At 44.3% G+C, this 17,331-nt stretch overlaps 1 protein-coding gene across 7 annotated transcripts in view; it reads left to right on the forward strand.

The window, feature by feature from the left end:
• EXOC6B (exocyst complex component 6B) overlaps positions 1 to 17,331 on the forward strand; it is a 308,884-nt gene that overhangs the window by 178,355 nt on the left and 113,198 nt on the right. For all 7 annotated transcript variants that reach the window (XM_069797267.1, XM_069797251.1, XM_069797220.1 and 4 more), the window contains 7 exons: positions 5,987 to 6,070; positions 6,233 to 6,279; positions 7,489 to 7,609; positions 10,114 to 10,185; positions 10,637 to 10,734; positions 11,655 to 11,760; positions 12,939 to 13,048. In XM_069797267.1, coding sequence (XP_069653368.1) covers positions 5,987 to 6,070; positions 6,233 to 6,279; positions 7,489 to 7,609; positions 10,114 to 10,185; positions 10,637 to 10,734; positions 11,655 to 11,760; positions 12,939 to 13,048 — 638 coding nt within the window. The remainder of the gene's footprint in view (positions 1 to 5,986; positions 6,071 to 6,232; positions 6,280 to 7,488; positions 7,610 to 10,113; positions 10,186 to 10,636; positions 10,735 to 11,654; positions 11,761 to 12,938; positions 13,049 to 17,331) is intronic.

Consider the following 17,331-nt stretch of genomic DNA (forward strand, 5'->3'; position numbering starts at 1 on the left):
ATGGATGGGTGCCAACTGGGTACCTATCAAGCTGATCACTTATCCACTTAGGTACAATGTTTTGGATTTTGGGAGCTCCACAGTAAATTCTCCATGGGAAGAAGGAGCCGTTTGAAGGTAGACTTTCATAGATAGATGAATACTGATCTGCTTCTTGAGAAACAGTTGTGCAAGCCCTTGAGATGGGCTGTATGGGAGTGGAGCTGTGCTTCTGTGAGGTGCTGTGTAAGTCTGTCTTAGAGATGGGAGAATTTCCGAAACACATGCATGAGAATTTTTGTGAACCAAAGTCAAAGGAGGATGAAGAGCCATTGAAAGCCAGAGATAAATTTAAAAGAAGCCCAGGTCATGCAATAAGTAGCTAGTGCTAATACATTAATAAATCCAGATGGGTGGTGGGTTTAACTTTCTCACTAGCAAGGAAGTAAGCCAAATTCATCACCGTTTGCTTAAACCAGAGCTTCAGTGATGCGAGTGGCATGGTCTGTGGATTGGGTGCTACAAAAGCATTCTTCAGTGGAGTTAAAACTAGGCTTTTACAAGTGAATTGGAGCTATTTCTGCTTGTTCTGTGTATGTGATTAAGTGATGTCCACATGTATACACTAAACTAAGCACAACTTGAGTTTATCAAGGGAGGAATCTACTCAGCATATATTATCATAGCACATCACCTTACTTACTGTCATTGTAGCGATATTTGAATGTAAGAGCTTAGAAGATCCACATTTTTAGGGAACGGACTAATGATGTTGCAAGTACAAAGTGTTTGAGATGGCTCAGCCAATAACGTCCCCATAGGAGTGATGGGTTATTGATGGCACATGTTGCCCAGTTGTATGCAGCTAGTAAATTATCATTACATGAAATACACAGGGTGCGTTTCTGCTTCCAGGTAAGCGGAAGCTTAGTAATCCAAAATATTGCCATCTACATGTTCTGGATCCAAAAAGTCCCATTTTACTGGGCATTTTAATTATTTGCTGAGGACAGCAGCAGAATAAAGCTTAGAGCATGTTTTTCCCTATGTAATTCACAGCTAGATTTGCTTTCAGCTCTGCTGCTCCTGAATTATGAAATTTTTTGGTTTTTTTCAGCTGTTGTTTTTGCATTCTTGTGATTATATTCTGTTTTCCCTTATGTGGTGTTCATCTATGATCTTAATTATCTGCCTCTCATTGCCAACTCTGTGAACTCTGAAGCTAATTTGAGAAGGAAAGTTCTGCCCGGTAATTTTAAAAATATGAGGCATTATTGAGGGTTTTTCCTGGACCAGTGATTACAATAAATGTGTAGTTTGGAAGTATAGCTTTGGATTCTTCCTGCTTGCTTAAAGAGATTGAGAATGAGGTGAAACCTGTTCTCATTAAAACTGAATAGATGAATAGGAAAGGGACCTCCTTCTCCTCTACCTGCCATGAGTACTTGATTTCTCCAAGTTATAGGCTGAGCTCATAAGAAACCCAGAAGGAGCAAGGATGCTGCCTCTAATGATATGTATTAGCAGTGTCTTGCTTCCGCAGAAGGTTGGTGGTGGATTTGGAAGTCCACGAGAGGCTGGGGCTGGGAGTTACTCTTTCAGTAGTCTTGCCCAAGTGGTCCTCATTTTCAGACCTTCCATGTGCCGCTTGAGATCCGCATGTGCATCACGAGTTCTGTTGAAAAAGAAGAAAACGTTGCAGGTGCATTGCATCTTTACAGAGTAAAATAGCTGCTTTTAGGAGAAAGGAAAAGAAAGAAAAAAGTTGGACTGTTTCCCACCGAGGGGACATGGAGAGCAGGAATAGGGCACATGCACACGTAGCTCTGCTCCGGTCTGGTATTTTTATCGAACCATTGGTTGATGAAGGTGTTGTTCAGCTTGGGTGCTGTGCCGTGCTGAAACACTTGGGAGATTTTGGAGCAAATCTTTTATTCAGCGGGTTCCCTGCCTAAGCAGATGCTAGCATACCTGCTACAAGTGGCTGAGCCTGGGCAGCCTGAGTGGCTTAGGGATGCTCTCAGAGTCACACTACCTTGTGTACAGCATTTAGGTCCCAAAATACTGTGTTTGAAAACTGGAGATAAGGACGGGATTGGTTAAATGTGAAAAACCACCAGACATGGGGCTGTGAGAGGAGAATGGGATTGAAGTAGAAATACTACATAGTTCGGATGAGTAGTCTACAAAACACGGGGTCTTGTGGTCTGTTTCTGGATTTGGTGTGGTTTATTCCTGTTTGTTTGTTTTTTGCTTTTTGTTTTTTTACCCAGAGGAAAAATAATACTAAAAAAGAGAGTACAGAGGAGTAATATTATCTGAAGACCTGATAAGTTGAATAGTCTTAAATAGGTCAAATGTGGGAAACTGGGTGGTCTAAGCTAAAACTGCCACCAAGGGGAAGAAAGACTTCCCATTTCTAGGAGAATATAATACATAAGTGATGAGAAGATCTAGGGAGATGATGGAGGAATGCACTTAAGAGAAAAGGATGAAATTGTGCACAAGAAAAATGTGGATAGTGTCAAGAGAGATTTTTTGGGGAGGATAAATTTTTTTGTTGGAGTAGCCTCTTGTGAGAGAATCCCTAATTCTTGGGGCAGTCAGAAAAGGCTGAAAAAAGAAAATAGAGGGAACAGTGCATTGGGAGATGGGTTTGGTCAAATTGGCAGGTCTCTAGGCCATAAATTTTAGGGAAACTTAAAATGTGAATATGGTCTATATTTTGGGCGGAATGGTTTCAAAGATTTTTGGTGTTCCTTCTCTTCTACTACAGTTAAAGCCATTTGTTGGGTTGGAACAAGGAGGACCTGGCATCCAAAACCTTCTAAGCACCCTGTGAGGCTGAAGGGGCTCCCCTCCAAGGTTGAGAGACAGGTTTATAGTGAATCTTTGGTGCAACATTTCCAGCCCACCTCAGATCACTCTTGCTTCTTGTGTCTGTGGAAAACATTTTTTGCCTCTGAAAGTTCAATCCAAAATAGTTTAATTTTCAGAGAATATTATGAAGTTGGTCCAGATGCTTCATCTTCCTCAAAGCCGTCAGTAAAATAACGATAGAAACCTGGCTTGTGGTTTGTCCCCAGTGGCGAAGGAACTGAATGATGGTGTCGGGGGTTTTGGCTTTCGGCCGTGGGAACGTGTGCTCCCTGCTGCCCTGTCCCAACGACCTGGTGGCTTCTGCCTCTCCTAGTACCTGGTGACCTCCACCATCCTAAGGATGCTCCTGAGGAGCTGGTGGGAAAGCGGACGCATCAAATGGAGAAGTTTTTGAATGAGGGGAACAGCTACGGGATAAAACCTGTGGTGACGCAGGGCGATGGCAGGATGAGCAGAGCTGTGCTGGAAGCGGAGCCGCATGTGGGATGACTTCTTGGCCTTTCTTTCCTGAAGAAATGCATGGTGAGGGTGGGGTGAGCAGGGAGGATCTCTTCTTGGAGCTCAGTTGGAGGGATGAGGGAAAGTGATTTCAGCTGAACTGAATTGCTGTGGTGTAATCTTAGCAGAAATCTTCAAAATCGGGTCTTAAAAGGGCTGATTGGTTTCAGACTGGCCTCCTGCTCCTGATGAGCTGCTTTCCAAGTTTCCAGTAAGTCCTCGAAGTCACCACAAAATCTTGCCTGTGTAGCTTTGGGGAAATGGCAGCTTACGCGTGTTTAGTAACGGAATTAATTACTCACCTACTTCCATATGATGTTGCACAAAGCTAAATGTGGTGGCTGGTGTGAGCGACTGACCGCCGCCGGAGTTGCGCTGGTGGCTGTGGCTGTGCCTTGCTGTGCTCTTGCCTTCGATGGTGCCATACATTAATTTATTAAAGAAATTGGGGAAAAACCGCCTTCAGTTTTGAATTTGCACCACAAATTCATTGATAGCAGCAGGCTGTGCTGGGTTAGTGAGTAGCTTCACTCAAAGATCTCAGCGATGCTACCAGAGTTGAGTTGCTCTCATGGTCAGGATGGAGGTGATCAGGGGGTTTTGTGCCACTTGTGTAGGTTTTGAGAGATGAGGCACAGCAGGATTTGATAAATATCTTAAGTCCGGTCCTATCTGGTGGGGTGGGACTGGGATAGCCTGTTCTGTCTTGGTTCTCGTGACAGAGAGAGAGAGGAGATGGGTAACACCAGTGTCCTGAGAAGCACCAGCTCCCAGGACTGCTCGAAGAGACGTCAGAGCTCCTGCTTGTAGGCCCTCTGAAGGGGGCTGGTGCTTAGCTTGGTAAAAATTGTAGGAATCCTCCCTGTCCTGGGTCTAACCTGTGGATCACTGATTTCTGGCTCATGACCCTTCCCTTTCCAGGGAGAAACAGCTTTTGAGAACATTGAGAAGACATATGAGATGGAAATGCTGGTTCCCAGATAGTTTCTGTTTCTGAAAAGCTCTCTTAAAATGTCAGATTACTTGTAGGTTTAAGCTGATGCTTAACTTGACTGTAGGAGAAAGGCTCGGATTTATATCTGATCCAGATTTGTCCCTTGCCAGGATATTGGCACCACTGATGATTGGATGGATGTTCCCAGCATGGGTTGGGACCTGCTCATCCTGTGCACCCTAGATACTCAGCTAGGATAAAAAGTATAATTTGGAGACAAAATCCATGGTATAAATCTGCATAATCTTTGCAAAGCACGTGCATGGTCACAAGAAGGGTTTTTTATGAATTTTAGCACCACTGGGAAGGGCAGTACTAGATGGAGGAGCTGCTGGGCACATCAGCAAGGCTGAATTTTTGCTTAAGCCTTGAGCTCCAGCTTATAGAGACAAGGAGCTGTTCGGGCTACAGCTCTTCAAGGGTTCATTGCAGACATTTCATAAGACCCTTTTAGTTGGGGGCATCCTAAGGCAGCCTGGTTGTATAATGCTATAGTAGCTGGAGAATCATTAAATTAGCATCAGGTTTTTCTTTTAATTTATTTGTTTTTTATAGTAGAGAAAGTTGACGTCTGGTGCTTTGCTCAGGTGATATTTGTTGTTGCGTGTTGTTTGTTTTGTGAATTCCAAATGAGTTGGGTTGTTTTTTTGGTTGGTTTTTTTTTGGCTCAGAACAGTTCAAAGCAAGACCTTGTCCCTTCTCTGAAGTGTTTATAATCCAATTTCAGACATAAAACAGCGCGGGCGTGGAGGAGGGAGGAACAGGCAGGGATAAAACACCAAGGTTTTACATAGCCTAGGGGACCGGGGCGGTAGGCGGACATCTGAATGCTTCAGCAGGTCGATGGCATTTGAGGATCCTCATGCGTTTGTTGCCTGGGTGGGGATGCTCAGATGTAGCCTGGCTTGGTAAAACAAGCCACCTACAGAAGAAGCCCCCAGAGGAGCGGTTCAGGTCCCTGCCACAGCACCCAGCGTGGGTGGGCCATGCCCGTGGAGGGGAACTCGGGTCTTTGGCTTTCGGAACTAACCGGCTCTCCTCTGGAGGCTCAGACCTACAGTAAAGTTGGGAGAAAATAAGCTCAAAACCCCATTTTATTTTTCCCAGCTATATAGACCAGTCTCATAAATCGCTGTAACCCACACAAGCACATTTTTCTGAAATTCCCCGTTGTGTGTGGCTTTGCATCACTCTGCACCCATGAATCAGCGGGAGAATTTGTGGCATTGTTTGTCCCCTCTTTCTTTTTGCTAACACTAGAAATTGGTTGTTTCACTGCCCCCACGGCTAAGTAAATCTGATGTTTGTCCATGTTATGATCTGGTAAAGAAACTGATTGCATGCCTCTATATACCACATCTGCATGGCGATACTGGAAAATGGGTACAGAAGAGTTCATCAGATACTCTTATACCTGAACAGGTTTTTTTGACTCAGTGTTTTGAGTAAAACTTTTTATCTTCTGATATTTGGATCGCATTTTTCAGGAAAGTGTTGCACAGATATGTTGGAGGAATATGAGATTTGCATCTTAAATGCACTATATTGCAAGTTAATAGTTAATGCAGTATATTGTGAGTTAACAGTTAATGCAAAGTGTTATAATTACTTGAATTAATCTTTTCTGTTTTCCAGGGTGCCCGAGAAACCTTTGAGAACTACTACAGGAAGCAGAGAAGAAAACAAGCCAGATTGGTCCTGCAGCCACCTTCAAACATGGTACGATGGCCCTCTACTTGGAGTGCCCAAACTTGCTCTGCCGAATAAAGGAGCGGAGGGTTATCTCTGGGCATGCTGTTGCCGGTGGGTGGTCTCGAATTTATTTCCAATTGCTCTTGGGCACCTTCGTTTTAATCTTTGCTCACTTTTTCTTTGTTGCAGCATGAAACTTTAGATGGCTACAGGAAGTATTTTAATCAAATTGTAGGGTAGGTATTCTTTTTATATACATCTTTGCTAAATATGTGTGCGCTGTGTTGTTGAGGAGCCCAAAAAGAAAAAGAGAGGACGGAATGTTGATCTTTTTGAGGGGCCTTTAAAGGGAGCCAAAACAGGAATAAAAAGGTGGTTTGGGCTTTTTAAGTGTTTTAGAGTGTATTTTGTAGCATCCATGAACTTTGCTGTGTCACTAGTGAGAACATGGAGGAACCTGCCAGCTCTTGTTCCAGCAAGTGCATTTCTGGGAATTTGAGGATAAATAATTTCTGCGGACTATGTGCATCTACTTGCCCCACTAGTGAGATGAATAGGCCCTCTGCCTTAATTATTCTTTGATATTTGATAATTATTCTTTGATTATTCTCCTGGTAAAGAAGGTGATTCTTAAGCCTCTATACCTATGAGCTTCTTACTGCACTCAAATTTGACAAAAGTCTTCCAAAAGCAGCCAAGTTCTCAGAGGAGGCAACCTAAGACTGCTAATCTAGCAAAGATAGGGTATGATGTTGAAATTTCTTCAGCTAATGATAGTAATTGCAACATCTAATTGCAGCCATCGCAAATGCAATGTGTGCTGCTCACCTTCTCATGGAGCTTCGTGCTTCTGGGCTGAATTTCCCCAAGAAAACACAGCTGAGATTTTGTGCATTGGTGTTTAAAATGCATGGTGCCACACTCGCTCCCTGAAAAATATTTTCTTTTTGGCCAGCATGTTTGATAACTGGAGGTTGGAGTGGATTGATTGCCTTTAAATGGTTGTAAGCATGTGGTGTATCTGGGTGTGAGAGAGTATTTTCTCTGCAGTTAAAGTATTTTTCCCTGCAGTTAACCAATTGTAATGCGATTGCTGCTAGCTAGAGCAGAGTTTAATGAGCGGTTCTTGTGCAAATAATGGTGTGGAGAACTCTGAGAGGGGAAATTCTGCCTTTGTGTATACACAGAGTAGCATTACTACGAGCAACTGTGTTTTAGTTCACTTCTATAATACAGTGAAACATCATATAAAATACTGCAATGTTAAAAATAGGTGAATAAAGTGCTTAGTGTTGGCTATATTTGATACAGATATCTGAGCTTGCTCTGGAGATTTGTGGATGTGCAAATGCCGTGTATCCCTTGCATGCAGTGTTTGCAGATCTCTTTTGATGTCTCAAAACCTGTAACTTTTGATAACAGTGCCATTTTCTCTTCTCTATTAGGTTTTTTGTAGTTGAAGATCACATCTTGCATACAACACAGGGCTTGGTAAATAGAGCCTATATTGATGAGCTGTGGGAGATGGCGTTATCAAAAACTATTGCAGCACTAAGAACACATTCAGTAAGTAAAAGCCCCGGGTCGCTCAACTGTTGCTTGAGTATGACTTGACAAGCTGGAAATATTGGCTTTTACAGTAGTATTCTTTGTTTTGCCTCTTTTCCAATGACCCTGTTTAAAACAATAAGATGAAGACACACTGCTATTTCCCCAAAAGCTTTCTCCACCTCTTTTTTGCCTCCTGATGCGCTGCATTTTCCTGTACCAAACTCTCAATATTTTGGGGGACTGGAAAGAAGGAAAGAGTGGTTTGATATTTTTCTGGTTACTTCGCTGATCACTTTTGAAAAGCACCAGCAGAGGGAGTCAGTTTGTCCCAGAAAACTGGGGAAAAAAGCATCTATTTGGCATGCTGAAGTATGACCCTGTTTGATATTCCCGTAAAGTTCATGGCAGTGAATGGGCTGCTATCAAACTGCAAATCATTTGTGCGTAAAAAGACACTAAGTAGATTTCTTATTTTTTAATACTGAAAGAAGTTTGGAAAAATTGCTTATCGCTTCGGTATTTCTCTGCTTGAGCAAAAAACCCGAAGGCAATTGCAAAACATGTACAATTTTTTTTCCAATTTTGTATGACCTGATATAGTGTTGTACTGGTTCAGCTGGGAACACTGGAGTTTTCTGAAAACCCTCTTGGTTAATGGGATGAAAAAATTTGCATTGGACCATAAAAGGAAAAGCATTAACGACTTTCCCCAAGTCCGTTTTCAAATTATTGGACCATTTTCTCCAGGAAAACCAAAGTATTAAGTAACTGAAGTCTCACTGCTGCTCCTGGAAGGCAGTGCCGTCCAAAAGCACGAGGATGCTGCCAGATCATGTCGGTGCAGGCCTGCATCTAACATGATGTAACATGTACGTGGTGGTACCCGAGTGATAATGATGTCATTGCTCTTTGCTGAGAAAACCCTAAAATTTCTGCGTAGAGACACAATATGCTGCTTCCTCCAAACCACACTGAGTTTTGCATTTACGTGCCCCTGACTTTAGCTTAGCATGGTTGCCCAAGGGCAGTGTTGCTGAAGAGCTGCTTGGCTTCACCTGTGCAGGTGGGGATAATCCAGGGGATGGAGCTGGAGCTTGTTGGGATGAGGGACCGCAGAGGCTTCCCAGGGCACTCTGGCTCCGGCCGGCACAGCAGTTTTGTTGACTGGAAAGCTGCCTCCTTCCACTTTAAGCCTCTGTGTTATGAAACGGGATAAACACAGAGAGGTACACCCCACTAGGTTGTAAACCTGTGTTTATTTTCTTTTTAAGCAGGGTTTTCTGCTAGGTGAAAGCCGTGAGAGTAAGCCAGGTACAAATATGGTGTTTTTCAATTTTACCAGCTTTGTTGCCATGACAAGTTGTTTTAAGTGATGCCAAACTTAGTGCATGAAGTGGCTGCCAGGAGAGGGTTTTTTCAGTAATCATGAAATGTTACATGATTTCTCAACACTAGTATTGTGGTCATCTCTAAGCACTGCTCAGCCTACAGCTCCCATATAGACCAGTGCCATCCATCCCATATTGCCGTTGAGACTTGATGGAGGGCTCTCACGTTGGTGAGGCTGTTTCGGTTCTTCCCGTTCAGCCAGACTTATCCCTGGATTTTCTTCCTTGCTGCAGACAGGGACATCTTTTATCACTTCTGATAGCTTTAGGGCATTATCTTTCTTTCTGACTTTCTTTTTTGGACAGTGAAATGGAAAATGTGTCTCTTCCAGTCTTTCACGTTGATTAATGGAGTCATTCCTCCTTGAGTTTCCAGTGAGCTTTAAATCTGTTTCTCTTTCCAGCTTATGATCACTGATTCTATATTTGGTAAGAGTCTGTCTGAAACTTTACATATTTCAGCATAGGGTGGTTGTCTGCTGCGTCCAGAGAGCGCACGAAGCCTGTGGGTAACGTGGGGTGACTCTGCGGGGATGATCAGCACTGTCACTACACCGAGTTGTGTCTTTAGGGCTTTGATCAGTCTCCTGACCCGCAATAAGTACTTGTATTGTAGCTCTGACCATTAAATGTTGCTGAAATATAGGCATGCAGCGTGTTTTTTCTCAGCCTGAACCACTTAGCAATGCAGCCTTCGCGCAGGGCTCGGGGATGCCTCGCTGCGATGCTTCATTACCGTCAGACACAACACACTAAATATTAAATGAAAGGCGCTGCTGTCGTCTTGGTATGACAGCGTGCTGATTTGCTTCATCTCCTCTCGCTTCCCCAGCAGCTCCTGGGTAATCTTAGAGACACTTCAGGTATCTCTAGAGCAACTGAAATCCTTATTCATCATGGAGAGCCTCAAGAGCAGTGCGTTATGAGGAGAGATACCCTTATCAGTGTGCCTTCCCTTGCCCTGTACAGCGTTAGGGCATGGGCTGTAGGATAAAAGCTACTGATCGTAAGACTGTATGGCGTGCCTGTGTATTTATTATCACTCAAGTGATAACGCAGGAGGGCTGAGGGCAATATTTTTCCTGCGTGCTGCAGTTAAAACCATGTTTTAATTTCTCCCCTTCTTTGCAGTCCTACTGCTCGGACCCGAGCCTGGTGTTAGACTTGAAGAACCTCATCGTCCTCTTTGCAGATACACTCCAGGTACACGGGTGTCAGCGACCGTTCTTTATCTCGCTCGATGGTTTTGCTGCTCACAGATGGTGTCCGTCAGCAGGGTTAAATGGCTGATACGGGCTTGCTGTGGTGGCCTGGCTTCTTTTTTGGCATTGCGGTGCATGAATTGTGGCGCCCGATGGACAGCCTGGTTGCTCTGCGCGTCGGCTGGTCAGCCTGTGGGCAAAGACCAAACCTTGGCCACCTTGCCAAGCCCTTGTGCCTCCTGCTTGTGCCCAGCCCAGCCTTTAATAGCCCTTGGTCCTACCACCTCAGTAAATCACTGCCTAAATCCCTCCACCAGCACCGTTCGCCTCTGTGGTGGTGGTTGGGGAGAATTTGCCCATGTGCTCCCTATTAAATAGAGAAAATAATCTTCAGCTGCCGGTTGGTGACTTTTTCTTATCTGAAGTTGCTCTCTTCCCCCACCTCGCTGTAGGGATACGGCTTCCCGGTGAACCAGCTCTTTGACATGCTGTTGGAGATCCAAGACCAGTATAGTGAAACCCTGCTGAAGAAATGGTCAGGAGTTTTCAGGTAAGAAGCTCTTCAAGCAAACGCATGAGATGTATCTTACAGAGCAGTTTCAGCCCATAAATAAGATATTCTGACAGATCAGTGGCAAGCTCATGTTTAAATGTTGGGCAACAGTAAGCTTCAGCCTGGGCTCTCTCTGCCCCAGTGAGAGCCAGTTTAAATACAGTTGTGAGGATCTTGTGTGTGGTAAGATCTGTGCAATAATAGCAGTGTAGAGCAGAGGTTTTACATCCCAGAGGGATAAGGTTATGGTTTTGTTTTGGAGCTCACACTGACAGTCAATAGGTGGAAGGATGCAAAAATCTGGTGTTGCAGCAGCGTTACTGTGCCCTCGCTCCAACACTGAGCCACGTGTGTCTTGGGATATCGGCGGCGTATCCCTGTGCTGGTGCTGTAGACATGTCCGTGAGCTGAGCAGTTGCCCACAGGTAGGGCATGATACATTATCCAGGGTCCCATGCCGTGCTCTGGAGCCACCAGCTCATCCTGTAATGGTCGCCCAGGACATCCCAGGAGGATTGATGTGTTTCAGAGCATGGGGCATTGGGAAGAGGTGCTAGAGGATTGTCAGTGCCCTGGTAGCTCAGCATTCATCTTCCTCGAGTCAGGCAGGACTGGAGCTCACCTGGGCTTTGCCAGAGGCCACTGCTGAAGCTCCAGTCTGGACTAAAGTCACCGTTAAGCTCTGGTTGTGGCTTTACACAAGTTGAAGGCAGGGAGCTGGGAGAGATCATTGAGTCTGGCTGCAGCAAAGATGATTTCATCAGTCACAAACATGGGGAGAAGTTTAGGCCCATGGGATCACGTCTTCAACTGGCACCTGCTTCTTAAGAGCTTGCCGACCTAGCAGTAAACCTGCAAAGTTGTGGTTAGTCTGTTGTCACAGAGCTGTCTTTCTAACTTTTCTTTTCTTTCCTTAGAAATATACTTGATTCAGATAACTACAGTCCTATCCCAGTGACAAATGAAGAAGTTTATAAGAAAATAGTTGGACAGTTCCCATTCCAGGATGCAGAACTTGAAAAGGTAATCTTGAAATGGGGAAACTGGCACGGCATGTCTGCTAGTGCAGGAAAACCCTGCACCCTTGTTAGTGGCATTGGGAACTGCAAATGAAAGTGTCAAAAAAGCCCCCCAAATGCAAAACCCCAAACCAAATAAACAACAAAAAAATAACAAAACAAGCGAAAAGAACAAATATACTTTCCATCTTCCTGTGTGATGCATTTCTCCTGGTGTAGGTGAGGTAAGTGCGTATAGCAATACCTCATCCATTTTGTTTTCAGATCACAGCGTACTATTGCAGCTGAACAGTGCTTGCAGTATACAAGAGACTAGAAATATCTGCTTCTATTGGTATTTTATTCCCATTTTATGAACCGTCTTCTTGACCTTTATTTGTTTTAATTTCATATTTAAAAAAAAAAAGCCCAACAAAGTGGTATATCTTGGCTTTTGTAGAAGTGTGTGCTTGCAAAACCTGTGTGTAGCCAAATTTGACCTAGCCAGTGTCCCTTAAAAGCCTGCTTGGCCTTCTGCTCCACATCTGGCAGCCAGCGAGCTCCAAGCCTGGTGAACTTAATTAGGACTGGGAGGGTTTTCGATCCAAGTCAAGTATTTAGATTTCAGAAAGTCTGAAAAGTCCTTCCCCCAAAACTATATCGTGAAGTCCAGCTTCTTACTGTTACGCTTTGCACCTCCCAGCCACGTGTGTGCTATGGGTAAAAGCTGGTTGGGAAAATTTGGTGTAGGACATCTGTTTCCTCTTGGCTTTTGGTGTTGTAAGCGAGTGCTTACCTTGGGCAGCCACAATGGGAGGTGACCAAGCAAAACACCTTGTGCATGGTGGGAGATAAAAGTCAAGGAGTTCTCCAGTGGGGTTTTTTCATATGAGTTAGGGAGTTGGGAGAGGGAATGAGGGTCCTGTTGTGCTGCCTACTCCCTCCTAGCTGCAAGTTTCCTTCCAGCCCGTTTCAGACTCCAAATCCCTTATGCACCCTTGTGCCATTTGTAAGTGATTATCTGGTCTTTCACTTGGCTGAAATGTTTATATAATATACAATAAATGCTGGCTTGTTGTTTCATTGCTGGACTTAGCTAAATACTAGAATTAATTTGACTGCTTGGAACATGTTGCTGGAAAGCAGTCGTCACTCCTGTTAAATATCTGCTCTTTGACTTGAATTCTCTCCTGTATTTTACAGCAACCATTTCCAAAGAAGTTCCCCTTTTCTGAGTTTGTGCCTAAAGTTTACAATCAGATTAAGGAATTCATCTATGCCTGTCTGAAGTTTTCGGAAGACCTTCATCTGAGGTAGGGTATGAGTGTGCTAATGGTTGTAATACGGAGGTTTTGTCTGCACTGAAAGATCTCAACAGGTTTAAAATATGAATTCAACCTTTCATGCTGCTCAACTGCTTGGATATACCCTGTCCAGGCTGGAGTTGGCTGGACAACAAAGGACAACCTCCAGGTCTCCTTGGAGAGGTGGCATTCTTCATGTACAAAGGGCTGGCCAAGTCTTCAAAAGTAGCTGCCTCATGTAGGAAAAGATAGCCCAGGACCATGCTAGCTGTATAAAAAGTGAGGGGGCTGTTTCCTCCAAGATGTTTCTGAGTCAGTTGTACTAAATAGATGAATCTGGTTGTCTCGAGAAAGATAATGATGTCCACTTGTCATGGAGTCAGTGCCTGGTATAACATCTACAAGCTCTGCGTGGCCTCCCCGGACTGTCCCTCAAGGAGTGCATTGGCAGGAAAACTCCTGAGGTTTTGATTTGCCCTTGGTGTTAATGAGTTTCGACTGCAGGTTTAGGGTTTTCATTTTTCTTGGTTCCCATGCGAGTTTATATAGTTTATATACAAATAACAGGATTTTTTTGTTTGTTTGTTTTTAAAGCCTCCAAAATATTCCATGTGTTTACCCTCCCTTCTCCATCCCAAGGTGCCTTGATGCTGGTTTTGTCCATGTGTATGTGTGTGAGATTAGAAAACAACTGTATTTGCCAGAAACTGCAAGTTGGTGCTTTCTTCTTGCACCCAGTAATGTCTTCAACTTGGTAGAGGTATATAAATGAAAAACGGATTCCTCCTTCCAGTAAAAATCTCTTTTCCCCTTCTGTTTGCAGCACTGTGCTAGCGAGAGGTTGAATTGGGGTGTGTGGGGGTGCGTTCACCTCCCTTGGCAGCTTCATGTCCTGGCCATGGCCTGACACTGGCCATTGCCCCAGTGCTGATGTGAAGCTAGGGCAGTGTTTTGGGGACTCGCCAGATGTTTCGGTGCCTACACAAGGCTCTTCAGGGTTTTAATTCTCTTCCTTTGTGCGAGGGATAGTAATTTGGAGAGGCACTTTCTCTCCGTCTTCTGTTAGAGGACATGGTAGCTCATCGGTTGATGTGGAAGCATGGGACGTTTCTCACCACACGTTTAATCTCAGCCTTTCACTGGTGGCAGGTTGTTCTCTTTGGTGGCTCCCAGGGCTCTTAACCTGTGGGTCACCATGAAACATCTCGCTTTCTAAAGCCGACAGAACAGTCCTATTTCACACGGATGCTGGTTTCACCAAACCCCTCCGTTGGCAATTCCCTCGCGAGTTTTGTGCTCTTCACCATTACGGAGATGATTGAGTTTGTCAGGGAAGGGAAGAAAAGTGTCCCCTTGGGTCCCTCCTCAAAGGTCCCCCCGGACACGTTATTAAAATTCCTTTCGACATTGGATTTTCCAGCCCTTTTTGAGGAGCGGTCTTGGGCTGGGGGAAGGGAGACCGGCTCTTGGCTTTTCTAGCCAAACATTTGGAATATTTCTCTGAAAACCCCTGTTGACACTTTCTTCATTTCACCCTGACAGCTTGAATTAGGTTTTATTAGGAAGCTTGGCTACAAAGCCGGCAGCAAGTTTTCTTTCTCTTCTCTTTCTTTTTCTTCTTTGGTTGTCATTTACCTCGCACCCTGGAGTGATTGGGGTCAGCCCGTCAGTCACGGGAGGCCTGAAGGTCATGACTACTGCTATGGGATACGGGACATCAGCTGTCATTAACCCAGACAGTTCGCTTAAATACTCTGCGGTCTTTTCCTGAAGAACAGAGCCTATGGCAGAAAATATAGCTTGTATTTTTTTTTCTAATTATTTTTTTAAACTAGCTCCTTGTATTTGTTGGACGGGATTGTTCTCCTTTGTGTTGATATGCTTGTGAAAGTTATTTTGATTTTCAAGTATGTGAAGAAAATTTGGAGCTTAGTGTGCATTTATAGGGGTTGCAATTTTTTTTGGTTTGGCTCTCTTAATTTGATTAGAAGAAAGAAAAACTTTATATTTTCAGCAGTTCTGCCTTTGTTAAAAAGCATGTATTTGAGTTCATTGAGGAGATGTCTTTAAAAGTATCCACTTGCTGGAAGACTTCTGCTGGTTCCAGTGGAATTTCCCATTTGAAAGATAGGGAATATCTTTGGAAAACAGTGGGTGGAAGGATGAGATGTCAGCTCTAATCTACCAGGACTTCAATTGTTTGGTTTTGGGTTTTTTTCAAACAAAGCACCAATCCTGAAAGAACTTCGGATACAATTTTTAAAGTGCTGAAAATAATTTAAGTACATAAAGTTATTCAAAATGAAATTAAAAAAAAAATATCAGAGGCTTGAATAACTAAATCAGGTAGGACCTTTGGAAGTCAGCTTTAGGAGAGAGGAGATAAATGTTTCTTTGATAGCTCGTGTTACTGCTTTTGTGTTACTAGTGATCTGTGGTTGTAGACTAAGTACGTAGGCTTAGTAACAACCACACCACTACCAACTTTGACCAGTTTGAAGCTGATAGATCAAACTGACATCAGACAGATGTAGTGAGCAGCCCACATGAACAATATTGTTCTTTGGGGGTTTTTGTTTTCTTCCTGTGTATCAAGAATGGAGATCAGACCAGTCTGTTGAACCGAGACCCAACCTCTACTTCACAGTCAAGAGTCAGCGTCATACAACTGACTGGTACCATTACTCTTTGCTAACTGGCCCCACTGGTCTGGGCACTGGGTCTGGGCTGTTGATGTGAGCTACTACTTGGTTCATTGTTTCAGCAGGGAGAGTCTTGGGCAAGGCAACAGCTAACACCCATCGCTCCTGTTGCCACCCTCACTTACCTTTTCTGTTGAACCAAGGAAGATTTGGGGGATCACAGTCCAGTGCCTGGTCAAATCCTGCTCTTTTTTTTTTTTTTTTTTTTCCAAGGAATGCTTCCATTTTTTTTTCCCTTACTCAGTGTGTAGACCTCATGGGAGGTGTTGCAGATCCTTCTGCTCCGGTGGAACCCAACCGCAGGGGTTACCAGGCTGCTTGACCCACCGTGTAACTAAAGTTACAACCCGATCTTCTAGCTTACGCAGCCAACAAACAAAATGAGAATAGGAAACCTTTGGAAATGGTGCTTGCATGCAGAGAAAGCTTGGTTAGAAGTGCTTTGAAGAAGTAAAAGCAGCATGGAAGTGCTAAGCAGTATTATTAAGCACTGCTTGTTTATGCCCTGGAGGCTATCATGGTTGAGATGTTCCCACAGCCGAAGCGAGCAATTAAAGCAAACCCACGATTTGCAAAGCGTTTGGTGATATGGCAACCTCGTGCCGTCAGCACTGGCTGCGGCGTCGGGCAGAGACCAGCAGCATCCCGCTCCTGCCAAGAGCATGACTGTCTTGGGGTGTACACGCAGCCAGACAGTAACTGGCTTGTTTAATTTCGATGCCCTGATGACAGGTTGATGTTTGAATTAAGAAAGCAAGCTTTTCCAGCACGACCTATTTGATTGCTGTGTCGGTTTAGTGAGAAAAGCTGACATCGTGTCCAAGCCCCTGTGTTTTTCATCTGTGCTTTCTCGGTTCCAGTAGAAGCTGGAAGCTCCAGCCACCAGATCCACTTCTAGCCTTGGCCATTCTGCACCTCCACCATCCCTGGGGACGGGCTCTGTGACTCCCTATATATTGCATTTCAGGATTTCCCAGGGAAAATCCTGCAAGGGCCACAGTGCTTGTACAAAGATACAGCTTTCTGTATTGTTTGCTCCCTATGCAATTTTTTCTTTACCCTCTCTGAGCGTGGGTCCAGCCCTTTTTGCTCCCCAGCCCCCTTCCCTGGTTCCCACGCTGCTCTGGTAGCAGCAGGCAGCTGCCCCTGGTGTCACAGGGTCCCTTTGTACCACCCCTTTGCTTTAAATCTCCTCGGGTGTCTTTTTTACCATCTGTAGATCATCACAGGGTTAGATTTTATTGTACTTGCTATATTTAATCATGCTATTGTCTGGTGAAGGGGATTGGGGACAATCTGGTTCTTCTTGAGGGATGATGGAGGTCCTGGGGGGGGGTGTGCATGGTGGGGTTTGTTTTTTTTTTTCTTTTTTCGTTTAAGTAAAACCTTATTTGAGAACCCTACCCTTAGTATAAAGACCAGGAAAATTCATTGGCTGGTTTCTTCTCCCCCCACATTTTGATTTATGTTCCACACTTTAAAAACCCCAAATGCATCACCTTGGACCGCACATCAAAACCCTGCGAGAAGGACCCAAGGGGTCCATCTGGGACGTGAAGTGGGCTAGTCCTGATCATCGCTGGCACAGGA

This window comes from Haliaeetus albicilla, chromosome 1, assembly GCF_947461875.1.
Source record: "Haliaeetus albicilla chromosome 1, bHalAlb1.1, whole genome shotgun sequence".
In the NCBI taxonomy this organism is placed as follows: domain Eukaryota; kingdom Metazoa; phylum Chordata; class Aves; order Accipitriformes; family Accipitridae; genus Haliaeetus; species Haliaeetus albicilla.